The sequence below is a fragment of the Natrix helvetica genome (assembly GCF_964273705.1).
Source record: "Natrix helvetica genome assembly, chromosome: Z".
NCBI classification, from domain to species: domain Eukaryota; kingdom Metazoa; phylum Chordata; class Lepidosauria; order Squamata; family Natricidae; genus Natrix; species Natrix helvetica.
In genome coordinates this window covers 17,690,322-17,705,291 of record NC_138554.1, presented here as the reverse complement: position 1 = coordinate 17,705,291, position 14,970 = coordinate 17,690,322, and the positions used below count along the sequence as shown (strand labels likewise).

General features: G+C 47.7%; 1 protein-coding gene across 1 annotated transcript; it reads right to left on the bottom strand.

The window, feature by feature from the left end:
* Positions 1 to 5,854: 5,854 nt before the first annotated feature.
* On the bottom strand, positions 5,855 to 14,210 carry LOC309381740 (olfactory receptor 6J1-like; the record flags this gene model as incomplete). The annotated part of the gene is made up of 3 exons (XM_081933026.1): positions 5,855 to 5,951; positions 10,044 to 10,204; positions 13,275 to 14,210. The coding sequence occupies 3 exons, from the start codon at positions 14,208 to 14,210 to the stop codon at positions 5,855 to 5,857; spliced, it is 1,194 nt and encodes a 397-aa protein (XP_081789152.1).
* Positions 14,211 to 14,970: the final 760 nt, after the last annotated feature.

Sequence of the window (14,970 nt, the reverse complement as noted above, 5' to 3'; positions counted from 1 at the left end):
CACAGAGATTGTTATTATTTTCTACATGTCACTTGTTCCTATCCTGAAGAGGCTGCTACAGCTTAAACTATGCCTGCTGATTTCTCTGAATAAACTAAATGACTGCAAATTGCAAATGATATGAGTATTTGGTTGCCTCTCTAAAACTTGTACTTTCTAATGCAAATGGTTCTGAACCAAGTGATTATTTTCTGTTACACCCTTTGAGAAAAATTCTGTTTTGTGTATGATTCCTACAGAACTTCAAAATTACCAGTCAGTCAACTACTATGGTGTGGAGTGCGGGATCATTAAATTCACTGCTGCAGAAGAATCAGCTTAATTTATTTTAATTTTAAATGGTGTGGAAATTGATTTTCACATCTGCTTTATCTTCTCCCCAATACTCTTTGTGGCACAAGTATCCTGTGGGCCACCAAAAAATCAAATTGCTTGGAAAAAAACCTTTGTAAAAAGCTATCCTAATTTAAGAGGGTCTATTGCAGAATAATGATGCATTGGCTCAGTGGCTAAGACACTGAGATTGTCGATGAGAAAAGTCGGCAGTTCGGCGGTTCAAATCCCTAGCGCCGCATATTGGAGTGAGCTCCTATTATTTGTCTAAGCTTCTGCCAACCTAGCAGTTCGAAAGCATGTAAAAAGGCAAGTAGAAAAATAGGAACCACCTTTGGTGGAAGGTAACAGCGTTCCGTGCGCCTTCGGCATTTAGTCATGCCAGCCACATGACTAAGGAGATGTCTTCGGACAGCGCTGGTTCTTTGGCTTTGAAACAGAGATGAGCACCGCCCCCTAGAGTCAGGAACAACTAGCACATATGTGCGAGGGGAACCTTTACATTTGTTTCAAAAATTCAGTTACATTTACTAATACATTCTAATTGCTAATACAATGCTTTTTCCATTCCATAATATAGGATTCTGGTAAACCAACATATTAACTTTGCCTTCTTCTCCATTCCCACATTGCAATATTTTCAGTGAAACACATAAGGTTTTAATTGGAAGTTTGGTTTGTTGCATTTGTTATATTTTTGGAATTTTATTCCACTTTCATTTGAAGAAATCATGCCCAAGAAACACATAAAAATGAAGCAATTAAAGCACATCTAAAAAGATCATAATGCGATGCACTAAAAGAGGGGTGTCAAACTTGATTTCATTGAAGGCTGCATCAGGGTTGTGTTTGACCTTGGGAGGCTAGGGGGTGTGGTGGTGGGGACCAGCTTGATGTCACTCATCGAGGTTCCATTTTGGGTCATAGTGGCCTCCTCCAGCACTCTCTCAGCAAAAACTGAGCTCAGGAGGATGGCACGGGGCCTCCCCAAGTTCTGTTTTCGCTGGCAGAGGGTTGCAGGAGGCTGTCATGGCTCAGAACAGAGCCTACTCCGCCAATTCTGAAACACCACTTCCAGTGTGAAAACATTAAGGAACTCATTGGATGGCTTTCAGTGTTATTATAGTGCATAATCTTCAGTCCCTTCAGCTGCCCAAAAGGTGGACATATATAAGCTATGGACAAACTGGCTCATTTGTAGATATAGATAATAGTTGCTCCTCTATAGTTCTTCATTCATAAGAATGGGTGATGACAAGGAATAAAAAAGGTAAACGTAAAGATTTTCCCGTGGAGTCGAGGGAGGGGTCACGCGAGGGTTTAACACAGCCTGATTGGTCCATTAGACTGAGAGAAAACTTCTTAACCTTCTGTCTCTCCTATTGGTTCCCAGTTTCCTCTCAGTCTTTTGGTCCAAGCACTGTGTTGTTTGGTTCCTTAGATAGGAAAATTGCTTAAAAATTGAAATTCTTCTAGTTAGTGTAGTTACAATTAATCATATCTATTGATTATTCTAAAAACTAAATTGGTGGCTGTGCCCAAACGGACAGCTTGTTTCCTGTCCTGAGCGGTCAGTGAGAGCCCTGTGGGGCAATCTATCTTCTCCCTGTCTGCGGGCCTGGTGCTCTGGTCATATCCCCAGGTCGGCGGCATGCCGGGTGACCATTGCAGCCTCAGGAGCCATTTTCTGCCACCCGCAACGCGCCTCTCTCACTAAGGCTGAAAATCAAGCAAGTGAGGAGAAAAAACGGCTAAAACGCAGTGGCGCACTAGAAGCACGCAAATTCAAGCCGCCCAGCTCCGAGCCTTTAGCCAGCTGCCTACCACTCCAGCCCCTCCTTCTACGGCCGCACACCCATAAAAGAGCTCCGGCGGGCCTCGGAGGCACGAGGGCAAGCCGCGAAGAGCCTAAATACTACGGCTGCCTGAAGACAAATGGGCGAGAGGCTCCGGTGGCCATTTTGAGTGCTGCCACGTGCGCCAGGCCTACAAGCCCAAGAGAGCACTTTCTTAGCTGAGCAAGCCGGCAGAATTGGAGCCTCGTGACTCCCACAGCCGATCTGAGTGCCACGCCAGAGGCCAGAGGCCTAGCACAGGCTGGCTAACAGAAGGTGCCCAAACTTCCGCAGGCCCAGGACCAGGTGAGTTCCGCAAGGGCCTACTCAACAGACACTTGAGTGGGGTGATGGCGGCACGTTCTGAATTGGCTCAGGCTGCTTCTGCCCTGACCCAAGACAACAGGGAGGGCCCATCTGACCAACCCAAGGCCAGATCCTCCTCCTCAAAACTGATTCCTGTGCAGGGGCCCTCCAGGGCCACTGAGAAGGATGAGTTGAGACGTCTGAAGACCTTGGAGAAGACCATTGCCAGGGCTGAGAGACAGGCCCAGTCTACTAGGCCCAGATCCGGATCCAGGTCTCCCATTGAGCCCAGTCCGGGTCTTTCTCCCATGCCTCGTAGGGGTTTCAGTCCCTCTTCTCCTTCGGTATCCCCTCCCAGGTCATACTGGAGTTCCAGGTCGGTGGGGTCTCCTTCCCTACCAGATTCTCCTGGTGCAGTTGAGGCAGAAGCAGCAGATCCCCTGGAGGGTTCTTCCAGATATTTCCACCCAAACAGGGGTCCGGTCCTTCCAGGCACAGACCATTGCCAGGAGGACGTGACTGACCTAGATCATCTCCCAGAAAGCATTAAAAGGCTTATCTCAGCGGCCATTTCCCATGGCATTGCCTAAAGGGATAAGATTCCTTGCTACAGCAGGGCCCAGTCCTACCATAGGTCTCGGCCCAGGACCTCCTCCCCTTCCTTGGTTAGCGAGGGCTCCACCAGAGGGAATGATAACTGAAATGACATGGGATTCTCGGAGGATGAGGACTCTGCTCCTCCAGATTCCCCCTCTTCCTCAAGCCTACTTCCTCCAGCTATGTTCAAACCCTTGTTACATAAGGCCAGGAAGACCACCAAAATTGGGATAGGGGGCCCCACAGTCCCACCTCCCAGGGATCCTGACATGGCCATGTTCTCTAACATGGCTACGAATAAGGAGGACATTCTTGCTCCTCCCTTGTTTATGGAAGTGGTGAAAAACCAGTGGGCCCGCCCATCCAACTTCTCCACCCCAGGTAGCAACGTTTGTCACGCCTATAACTTAGAACAGGCATTTGCCCAAACCCTCCACCTTCCCATTATCGATACACCAATAGCGGCCCTTGTCTCCTCCTCCCCATGGTATCTGGGGATGAGGCGGACAAGATGAAGCCAGAAGACAAGCGGGCGGAATTGACCCTGCTTAAAAATTTTAACGCTTCCACATGGGTGGTCAGAGCGGCAGCCGCAACATCGCACTTTAACCGTACCACGGTGATGTGACTCCACCAGCTCCAGGATCGGATTCACGAAAATTCTGGCAGTCTCCCAGTATTCGGCCGACGCAACACTGGACGCTGTTAAGTTCGCTTCCAGTGCCCTTGCCACATCTGTCACCTCCTGTCACCTCCTGTGGCTCCACAGTTGGCAGATGGATAATAAAGCAAAGTGGAACTTAGCTGCGGCCCCCTATGCGGGCCCTTTTCGGGGCGGCCCTTGACCCTATCTTGGTGGAAAATAAAGATAAAAAGAAGGTGATGCCATCCACCACCAAGAAGAACGATACCCGTCCCCATCCGTATCGCAGGCCTTCATTTAGGGCCTCCGATCATGACCAACAACAGGGTTATCAGTCGTTCAGACAGGATAGACAGTTTTCATGGTCATCTTATCAGGACTGTAACCGTTTCCAGCCCCAGTCCAAATGGCCCTTTCATGGGGGGGGGGGGGGCGCCCCTTCTGCAGAGGGAAGTGACTCGAACCTGAGTCCCCCCATTGGCGGCCATCTGGCACTCTATGCGGACCAGTGGGATGGGGTCACCACAGACGCCTGGGTCAGGGCCACCGTTCAGTACAGCTTGAGGCTGGAGTTTCTCGCCAACCCCCCAAGGTTCTTCAAAACTTTCCCTCCCTCCAGGAGTCTGGAGTGCCGCCGCCTCATGGATCTCGCTGTAGTGGACTTGTTTGCCTCCCTCAACAATTCACAACTACCGAGATTCTTTTCCCGGTTCCAGACTCCCACAGCGGAGGGCACGGATGCCCTCAGGAGTTGATGGCCACCAGGCCTGCTTTATGCCTTCCCAGGGACCATCAGAAAGATAGTGGCAGAGAGGGCCCTCGTCATCATGTTTTCCCCGTACTGGCCCAGAAGACCATGGTTTGTGGACCTAGTCCAACTATCAGTGTCCGAACCTTGGAGAATCCCTCAGGGAGAAATCGCCTTGTGTCAGGGGGTCCTAATCTACCCAGTGGCTCCACTTAACTGCCTGGCAATTCAGCGGCGCCTGCTGAGGAAGGCAAAACTTTCCTCAGGGGTCATAGCCACTATTGTGGCATCCAGATGACTATCCACCACCAGGATCTATAACTCTACCTGGGCGGTGTTTGCCAAATGGTGCACTCCCCTAGGCCTCAACCCCTCCAGGCCATGGTGCCAAATGTCTTGGAGTTCCTGCAGAAGGGTTTGGAGGATGGCCTGTCCCATAACACTCTGCGTCGCCAAGTGGCTGCCCTGGCCACGCTGCTAGGGGGGAGGGATCCCACACGCTCTCACATTCACTCCTCATAAAGCATTTTCTCAAAGGGGCGGCAAATATCAGACCTCATCCAGTCCACAGATTCCAACCTGGGACCTTCCCCTAGTTCTTAAGGCCCTAACAGGAGCTCCATTCAAACCCCTTCGAACGGTTCATATGCGTCTGCTCACCCTTAAGGTGGCATTCCTGGTGGCCGTTATATCGGCCAGACGTATATCGGAGTTGGGAGTGCTCTTGTCCTGGGACGATCTCTGTCTTTTTCACCAGGACAGAGTAGTCCTTCGCCTCGACCCGACATTTCTCCTGAACACACCTTTCCATAGAGCCCAAGAAATCATCTTGCCTAACTTTTGTCCTAATCTGACGCACAAGCAGGAGCGTCTATGGCACAGGTTGGATGTCTGCCACGCTATCCGCATTTATCTGAGGTGGACGGAGGCGCTCTTCGTGTCTTTCCAGCCGGGGTCTCTTGGGACTAAGGTTTCATCTGCCACCATTGGAAGGTGGCTGCGACAGGACATAGTCGCGGCTTATGAGGCAACTGATCAGGTTCCCCCTTCGGGTATTACGGCGCACTCCACTCGTAGCGCTGCTACAACTGCTGCTTGGGCTACCAGGACTCCGTTTGAGGACATCTGTCAGGCGGCCACCTGGGCTTCCCCGACTCCTTTCATATGCCATTACCAGTTAGATGTCCATGCCTCAGAGGAGGTGTCATTTGGCCGGCGGATCCTACAGCGGGTGGCAGCTGTCCCTCCCCCTGGGCCCCAGTCTTCTCCCCCTGGGACATAGCTTAGGTATGTCCCTCGCGTGACCCCTCCCTCGACTCCATGGGAAAAAGAACGTTGGTCTTACCTGAACATATCTTTTCCGTGGAGTAGAGGGAGGGGTCACATCCCGCCCTAGTTAGTTAGACAGGGGCTGGGTGGGCGAGGGCCGGGCAGTTCCTGGTTCTTCTTGTGTTTGGTTTTCAGATGCTGACCTTTGCCATCGAGGAAACTGGGAACCAATAGGAGAGACGGAAGGTTAAGAAGTTTTCTCTCAGTCTAATGGACCAATCAGGCTGTGTTAAACCCTTGTGTGGCCCCTCCCTCTACTCCACGGAAAAGACACGTTCAGGTAAGACCAACATTCTTTCCCCTCGCATATATGTGTCTAGTCGTTTCCAACCCTAGGGGGCAGTGCTCATCTTTGTTTCAAAGCCAAAGAGCCAGAGCTGTCTGAAGACATCTCTGTGGTCATGTGGCCGGCACTGTTACCTTCCCACCAAAGTCCCTATTTTTCTACTTGCATTTTTACGTGCTTTCGAACTGCTAGGTTGGCAGAAACTGGGGCACGTAACGGGAGCTCACTCCATTACGCGGCGCTTGGGATTCAAAATGCCAAACTTCCAACTTTTCGATCGACAAGCTCGACTTCTTAGCCACTGAGCCACCGTGTCCCTCCAACACGTTAAATCTAAACCTTATGGACTTACTGACTTATTCTTCAAAGCACCCGAGTGCAGGGCAGGAAGTAATGGGTGGAAGCTTCTCAAAAAGAGATCCAAACTGGAACTAAGAAGAAATTTGCTAATAGTGAGAACACTGATTCAATGAACCATTTTGCCTCCCAGAGTTGTGGGTGCTCCATTGCAGGAGGCTTTTAGATTGAATAATCATTCAATCTTTTGATACCATCGACCATGGTATCCTGTTGCACCGACTGGAGGGGTTGGGGTTCCGGGGCACCGTTTTGCGGTGGTTCGGCTCCTACCTCTCTGGCCGGACACAACGTGTGTTGGCAGGGGAACAGAGGTCGACCCTAAGCCCCCTTACTTGTGGGGTGCCACAGGGGTCGGTCCTCTCGCCACTCCTGTTCAACACATACATGAAGCCGCTGGGTGAGATCATCCGTGGTTTCGGGGTGGGATATCATCTGTACGCTGATGATACTCAGCTGTACATTTCCACCCCGAACCACCCCAACGAGGCCGTCGAAGTGATGTCCCGGTGTGTGGAAGCCGTACGGGTCTGGATGGATGACAACCGACTCAAGCTCAACCCTTCCAAGACGGAGTGGCTGTGGGTTCCGGCCCCCCGGTTCAACCAGTTAATCCCATCTCTGGCCATTGGGGGCATTCAACTCGCCCCCATGGAGCGGGCGCGCAATTTGGGCGTCCTCCTGGATGCCAGGCTGTCCATGGATGACCATGTGACAGCCGTGGCCAGGGGGGCGTTCCACCAGGTTCGCCTGGTGCGCCAATTGCGCCCCCTATTGGACCTGGACGCCCTACGCACAGTCACCCATGCGCTGGTGACGTCTCGCCTGGACTACTGTAACGCTCTCTACATGGGGCTTCCCTTGAAATGCACTCGGAGACTGCAGTTGGTCCAGAATGCGGCCGCGCGGGTGATTATGGGGAGTACTAAGTACTCCCATGTGACACCTCTCCTGCGCGAGCTGCAGTGGCTTCCTGTGGTCTATCGGGTGCGTTTCAAGGTCTTGATTACGATCTTTAAAGCGCTCCATGGCTCAGGACCTAGTTACCTGCGGGATCGTATTCTGCCCCATACATCCCTACGACCCATCCGCTCGCACAGAGAGGGACTTCTCCAGGTGCCGTCCACCAGACAGTGCCATGGGGCGGCGCCTAGGAGCAGAGCCTTCTCTGTGGCAGGCCCAGCCCTGTGGAATGACCTCTCCCCGGATATTAGGACCATTACTGACCTCCGCTCCTTCCGTGTAAAGCTCAAGACCCACCTATTCCAAATAGCCGGCCTGGCTCAATCATAACTTCATAACGCTCCTGATGGGTTTTTTAATTCAGTAATTTTATTTAATGGGATTTTAAATTGTGTTTTTTAATTGTCTTTCACTTATGACTCTACCTCCTCCATGCACATGTATATGTCTTTGTTCTTTATGTATGTATGTTTGTCTTTATCTGTATTTTATCTGTTTTGATTGTACACCGCCCCGAGTCCTTCGGGAGAGGGTTGCGGCTAATCAAATAAAATTATTATTATTATTATTATTATTATTATTATTATTATTATTATTATTATTATTATTATTATTATTATTATTATTATTATTATTTGTCTGGGATGGTAAAAGGCAGGAGTGTCAAACTTGACTTCTTTGAGGGCCATATCATGTGTTTGACCTTAGAGGGCTGGGGTGGGCGTGGCCAGCTTGACAGAACTGGTGTCGGGGCGCCTGGGGTGGCCCAAGTGCTCTGCCAGTGAAAATGGGCTCCCAAGCTCCGTTTTTGCTGGCAGAGGCACCACAGGCCGAACCTTCGCTGTTTCTAGGGCAGCCCTGCAGACCAGATCTAAGCACCCCATGGGCCGGATTCGGCCCACTGGTCTTGTAATTTTACACCCCTGGTATAAGGTCTCTTGTCTTGGGCAGGGGGTTGGACTAGAAGACCTCCAAATTTCTTCCAGCCCTATGACTTTTATGTCCCTGTCTCATTTTTTCATACTTTGCCCAAACTCAATTCTGAGCAAAACTCTATTTTGGGCCAAGTACGTCTCCTACTAGGGAGCCAAAATGGGGATAGTGGAGATCCTGGAAGGGGCAGGGGAAGGGAAATTTGCGAGCCCAGTGGGGATGGTGTGTGTGTGTGTGCAGCAAGCTCCATGAGCGGGTGGTGGTGGCTAAGTAGATTTACCTGTAGGCAGGAGGAGGAAGAGGAGGCAGCTCAGTTGGGGCGCAGGGCAGGCACCACATGGCAGCTTAGGCAGGGAAGCCACCCCAGAGGTGAGGAGTGACTGGGTGGAGCATGTGGGAGGGGCATTTTCTTTTAAAATGGTCTGTGCATGCACACAACAGTAAAAAAAGGGGGAAATTATATTTTTCCATGAAGATTGTTCTGCACATGTGCAGAACAGAAAACCAACATGAGATTGTCGCCAAGGATAGTTCCGGTATGGTCACGTGTCTGCTGCAGTTACTACCTATTTGCTCGAAGGGGACCAAATAGATAGGAACCCACCTCTGTTGGAATGCAATATTGCAGGCTAATTCTGCCGACTGCCAGCAGTTCGATCTCACAGGCTCTCCAGTGAGAATTGAAAAAATGTGGACCTAGATTGTTGGAGGCAATCTGTTGACTCTATAAACCACTTAGAGTGGGCTATAAATCACCATTAAGTGATACATAACTCTGCTATTGCTGTTAATGTGTTTTTCTCAATCTGGTTCCACTTTCTAGAGGTGAAGAAAACACTACCTGTGGTCCTCGGTCTGCAATGTTAAAAAATGAATTCTAACACACAGGAAGTAAAAGAAGGATGGGGAACAATATCATTAGCTACTTATGCAACTTCTTTTGTGAGAGATTGGGTTATTACTCTCGGTAGTGGAGCACTTGATTGGTGTGGGTGGTTTTTCAGTAGTCCCTGTGTTTCTAGTTTGCCATCACAGTCTCTGCTAATGAGGATATATTTAGGAAGCATATTTATTGTTTTCTTCTTCCCTTATGAATTGGATTCCTTTGTAGATGTTGCTGATGGTTTTGTGTGTGATCTTTAGTAGGTCCCTTTCAGTGTAGTGCGGTGAGGGTTATGGCTGGTGAGGTTGGTGACGTCATCAGGAAGGTGGGGAATGGGACCACGGGTGCAGGAGGCTGAGGCAGCCTCAGCCTCCAGCACACCTGGTCCCATTCCCCACCCTCCTGAATGAACCTTAAGGGGACCGCGGAGTGCACTGATCCGTGTAGCGTTGCTTCCTCCACCGGTGCCAGTTCCTCCCCCCCCCACTTCTTCAAGGTCTCCCACCAACCCAAAGCCCGATCCCCAGAGGCCTCCCTCGGGCCTTCTGCATCCCCCTAACTCCTCCTGCATGGCTTCTTCAGCGTCATCACCTCAGCGAAGCCCTGCCTTGGCAGCCAGCAAAAGACCCGCCGGCTCCCGGGAATGGCCCCACATCAAACGAGAGACTAACCTACAGGGCGGGCCTTCCCCGAGCCACCAACTCCGAGAAAAAAATTGGGGTGAGGGAGGGAGACGTACAAAATGGGGGCAGGAGCTTCCCAGGGGTGTGGGAGAGGAGGAGGAAGAAGAAGAGCCCATCCAAGGCTTGCAGCCGCCGGCGCCCACAAACGCGGGCCCATGGTGGTGGGTTGCTTTGCGTTTGCTTCCTAAAGACCCGATAGGCGGCGGGCCGTCTGTGTGCTTGTCAAGCGGCTTCACTAATCGCTGCCCAGGAAAAGTGGCTCCACGGGGCCTGGCGGCAAAGCTTGAACGGGGTGACAGCACAGCCGCCTGAATGGGAAAGCAATGAAAGGGGCAGTGAGGGCGGGTGGTGGCTGCAGGCAGCAAGGCTTGAGCGGGGTGAAAGCACAGCCCCTTTTGTTGCTTTCCCATTCAGGTGTCTGCGCTTTCACCCCGCTCAAGCCTTGCCGCCTGCAGCCACCGCCCACCCTTGCTGCCCCTTTCGTTGCTTTCCCATTCAGGCGGCTGCGCTTCCAATTCCCATTTCCCATTCAGGCAGCTTCCCATGCAGGCGGCAAGGCTTGAGCGGGGTGACAGCGCAGCCGCCTGAATGGGAAAGCAACGAAAGGAGCAGCGAGGGCGGGTGGTGGCTGCATAGACGAGCTTCGAGGAGCTGTGTTTCCCAGGCGTTGGTTAGTGGTAGCTGGACCGGAGCCCAAGTCAACATGAAGGGGACCTTTTTCCACCATTTTTTTCTTTTTATGATGAGAACGGTGAGGCGTTGCCTCCCCTGCCTCCCCTGACCGCACGTCACTGGTCCCTTTTCATTATGGTCAATCTATATACAGGATCCATATTTTGGGTTCAATGTATGGGGGTGCTATCGATTCCAGGTGTTGCATTACGACCTCTGCTATGACTACTGAAAACAGTGATCCCATAGTTGTTCCTTTGATTTGTTGATATGTTTCTCCCACAAATTGAATGTATGTGGTTAGGCGAAGGTTGATAAGAGGCTGCAACTGGCAGTCCAGGTGTGGGTGTGCTTTCTACTGTGTTTCTCCTAAAATAAGACCCATCCAGAAAATAAGCCCTAGCCTGATTTCGGGGTGGGTGGGTCTAATATAAGTCCTACCCAAAAAAGAAGCCCAGGGGATAGAGATGGCCAGGACAAGAGGCAGCAAACATGCAGTGGCTAACCTAGTTATTTGCGGGATCGTATCCTGCCCCATACATCCCTTCGGCCGATTCGCTCACACAGAGAGGGACTCCTCCGGGTGCCGTCCACTAGGCTGTGCCACTAGGCTGTGGTGGGCCCGACCCTCTGGAATGACCTTCCCCCCGACATTAGAATGACTACGGATCTCCGCTCCTTCCGTCAGAAACTTAAAACCCACCTATTCCAGCTAGCCGGCTTGGCCTAATTCCATCTTTCCCACCTCAGTTTTATTTCTAAATTTTTAGGATTGGTTTTAGGGTCTGTTTTTAATGTTTTTAATTTTTATAAATTCGTACAGGGGTTGTTTAATTTGACTTTTAGCTATGTATATGATTGTTTGTATGTTTTTAAATTTATTCCTGTACACCGCCCCGAGTCCCTCCGGGGAGAGGGGGCGGTCTAGAAATGTAATAAATTATAATTATTATAATTATAATTATTATAATTATTATAATTATTATAATTATTATAATTATAATTATAATTATAATTATAATTATAATTATAATTATAATTATAATTATTATTATTATTATTATTATTATTATTATTATTATTATTATTATTATTATTATTAACAGTGTCCAATATATGTTCATTACTAACAAATTGACATAATTATTTGTTACCAATGGACATAAAGAACTTTCATAACCAACTTAACTTGAAAACCTTCCATTCAAATTTTGGGAAGCCCTAAAAGATTAGTTAGAAATAATAGCAACACTTGTCATATATAAATAATTATGGGAGATTCCATTCTGTACCCTACAATGAGTGTCTCTGCATTTGTGGAGCAGAAGAGGTAAAAGACATCGCTCACATCCTTTTTTATTGTTGCCCGTGAGAGGCAGGTACCTTGGTCTATATACCAAACGAATGACCCATTGGGATCCCCATGTCAAAACAACTTACTTTATGTGCTGCCAGAACCTGAAAATAACATTTAACATAGCACAATATTTGAACAAAACGGTTCGGTTGACATCTGCATGGGATTGATTGGGGTAGTTCGCAGGGGTGACACCGAAATATAATTTTATGTCATTTTATTCTATTTTATATATGTATGTATTATATTGTACTTTATCCCATAACTATTGTATTTTACCTTATTCATATTTTAAATTGTTTGTATAAGATTTTATTGGCAATACGTGTTTGAACATTGTGCTTTGATATGGCCTATAGGCTAATCAATAAAGCTATCACATCATCTATAAATAATTGCATTCAGCAAAAAAGAAAAAGGCCATTATACTGTATGATTGTGAATAATAGGAAAAATAAATATACATAGTTTCTCTTTATTAAAAGGAAATATTCCAAATATTGTAGAGGGAGGGGGGAGATGGAACCTTCAAAAGACACATTCAATTAAAAAGAAATCTATTGCTTTAGTTTTCAGAAACTAATGAAACTAATGGAAGGAAGGATTACAGAGAAATGAAATTCTTCCCTAAGATATTCTACATGAAAATCCACTTTCATCCATGCAGGGTAGCATTATTAATATCTTATAGGGTTGTTATAAAAAAATCAATAACTTGATGAAGGGAAATCTCTCTTCTCAAGCTCCATTGTTGTTTTCCTGTCCTGTCATCATTATTGAGCAGGCCCTGTTGCAAAGATGCCAGACCATGGCTTCCTCAAACAGCTCCTCTATGTTGAGCTGTCTCAAGGAAAGTGACCACACGGGGGACAAGGGAAGCGATACAAAAACATGTTGAAAGCTTCCTTCAAGTCCCTGGAAATTGACGCCACCTCCTGGGAAGTCCTGGCACAAGATCAATTGTCATGGCGCACACTGATTCACCAAGGCTGCTGGAGATCTGAGGACAGAAGAACAGCCTTAGCACAAGAGAAGAGAGCACTCCGCAAAGTCAGAGCTGCAAATGCTGCAACAATGATGCCCACACATGTCTGCCCAACATGTGGTAGAATATTTCATGCCAGTATAGACTTTACCAGCCACATCGTGGAAAGCCCACAATCTATTAGATAGATTGGATCTATTAGATAGATACACAATCTATTAGATATCAAGGTCCTCTTCCAACGTGATGGACGAACATCTTCATTCCTGAGGTTGAAAAGTTGTAGCTTGTTCTCTTTCCCTTCTTATGCTTTTGCCTGGTCTCCCCTCTGATTATGTCCATTCTTTACCAGGACACCACAAACCTTGTGAGTAATCCGCTGTGTGACGTGCCTCACTATGTCTCTTACTACCAGCTTCACCGTGTCATTTTGCAGGGTGAACAAGAAAGGGTTCACAAAAGGACAGACAATGGAGGTGAGAAGAGCAGGAACCTTATGGACCTCAAGAGTCTCCTTTTGAGATGGGGTGACATAGATGAAGATGCTGATGCCAGATAAGATGGAGATGATGGTCAGATGTGAAGCACAAGTATTGAAAGCTTTTGCCCGGCCTGAAGTGGTAGAGATGCGAATTATTGCTAAGATGATACATATATAAGAAACTACGGTTAAGACTAAAGAGCAGAGGATGACAACAGACGACAGCACAAAGTCAATCAACTCTATCACTTGGGTGTCACTGCAGGACAGATCCAACAGAGGACCACTGTCACAAAAGAAATGGTTGATGATGTTAGACTTGCAGTAGGATAGCCTGGCAATCATAATGGTGGGGACAAAAACTGAGATGAACCCAGCCAGCCAGCAAGCAAAAACAATCCGGATGCAGACCTGGATGTTCATGATGGCATGATATTGCAGTGGCTTGCATATGGCGGCATAACGGTCATAGGACATGAAGGTAAACAGAAGGAATTGTACTGTCCCTAAGAAGAAATAGAAATAAGACTGTGTCATGCAGCCAGCAAAAGAAATTGACTTGTCACCAGAGAGGAGGTTCCGAACCAATTGTGGGCTGGTCACAGAGGTGAATAAGATGTCCAAGGTGGAAACATTACTAAGAAAGAAGTACATTGGGTTATGGAGGCGGTTATCTACCAAGACAATGTATATGATGACCATATTGGCCCCCAAGCTTGCAATATACATGGTTAAAAAGAGGAAGGCTAACAGGAGCTCAGTTTGATGCCCAATGGCAAAACCCATGAGGATGAATTCAGATATGCTTTGGTTCTCCATCTGACCTTTTCTGATGGTCCTTAAGAACAGCACCTGAAAGGACAAAAGTTACAATTGAAAAACAGCACTGCACACCAAATTCTACTTCCATATTACAACATTACTTCTGAACCCCCTCGATTGTACTGATGTCAGATAATTGGTGGGGATTCTAAACAATTGAACAATACTCTCAGATTGGTCTAGCATAAGTTTTATAAGTTCTAATGAACAATGCAATTTTTCCAGAAAAAAAAGCTTCGCAAAATTAAGTTTTTCAACTCTTTAATGTTCTTTTAGCAACGCTGTTACAGTGAACTTTGGATTATGTAAATATTGGCAGCTAAGAGAGAGCCAGTTTGGTGTATCTGGTTCTCATCCCCCAAAACAGGAGCTCAGCATCCCTCCTGCTGCTAAGCAGTATCTGCCTGAAACAATAAGTTCAGTTGCTATCTGCTATCTTGCTTCTCTCTGCTGTTTTCTTGTGCCAATGCATCTCCAGAAAGAGATAAACCTTTACTATTTTCACAATTGCCCTTTCCAGCCATTAGGTAGATGGGAAAAATTTAATTTTGCCCTTTTTGAGCCAAAACGTGCCCATAGATTAATTAAAATTATGCATGGAGACGTTTTATATCAGAGAAAATTGCTTGTCACCTTGTTATTCAAGGTGAGGGGGAATGTAATAGGAAAGCTGTTGAGTTTGGACAGATTTGCATAAAATAGATGTACACTAAATGTAAATTGAACACTTAACAAAAATTCCTGGTAAAATTATATT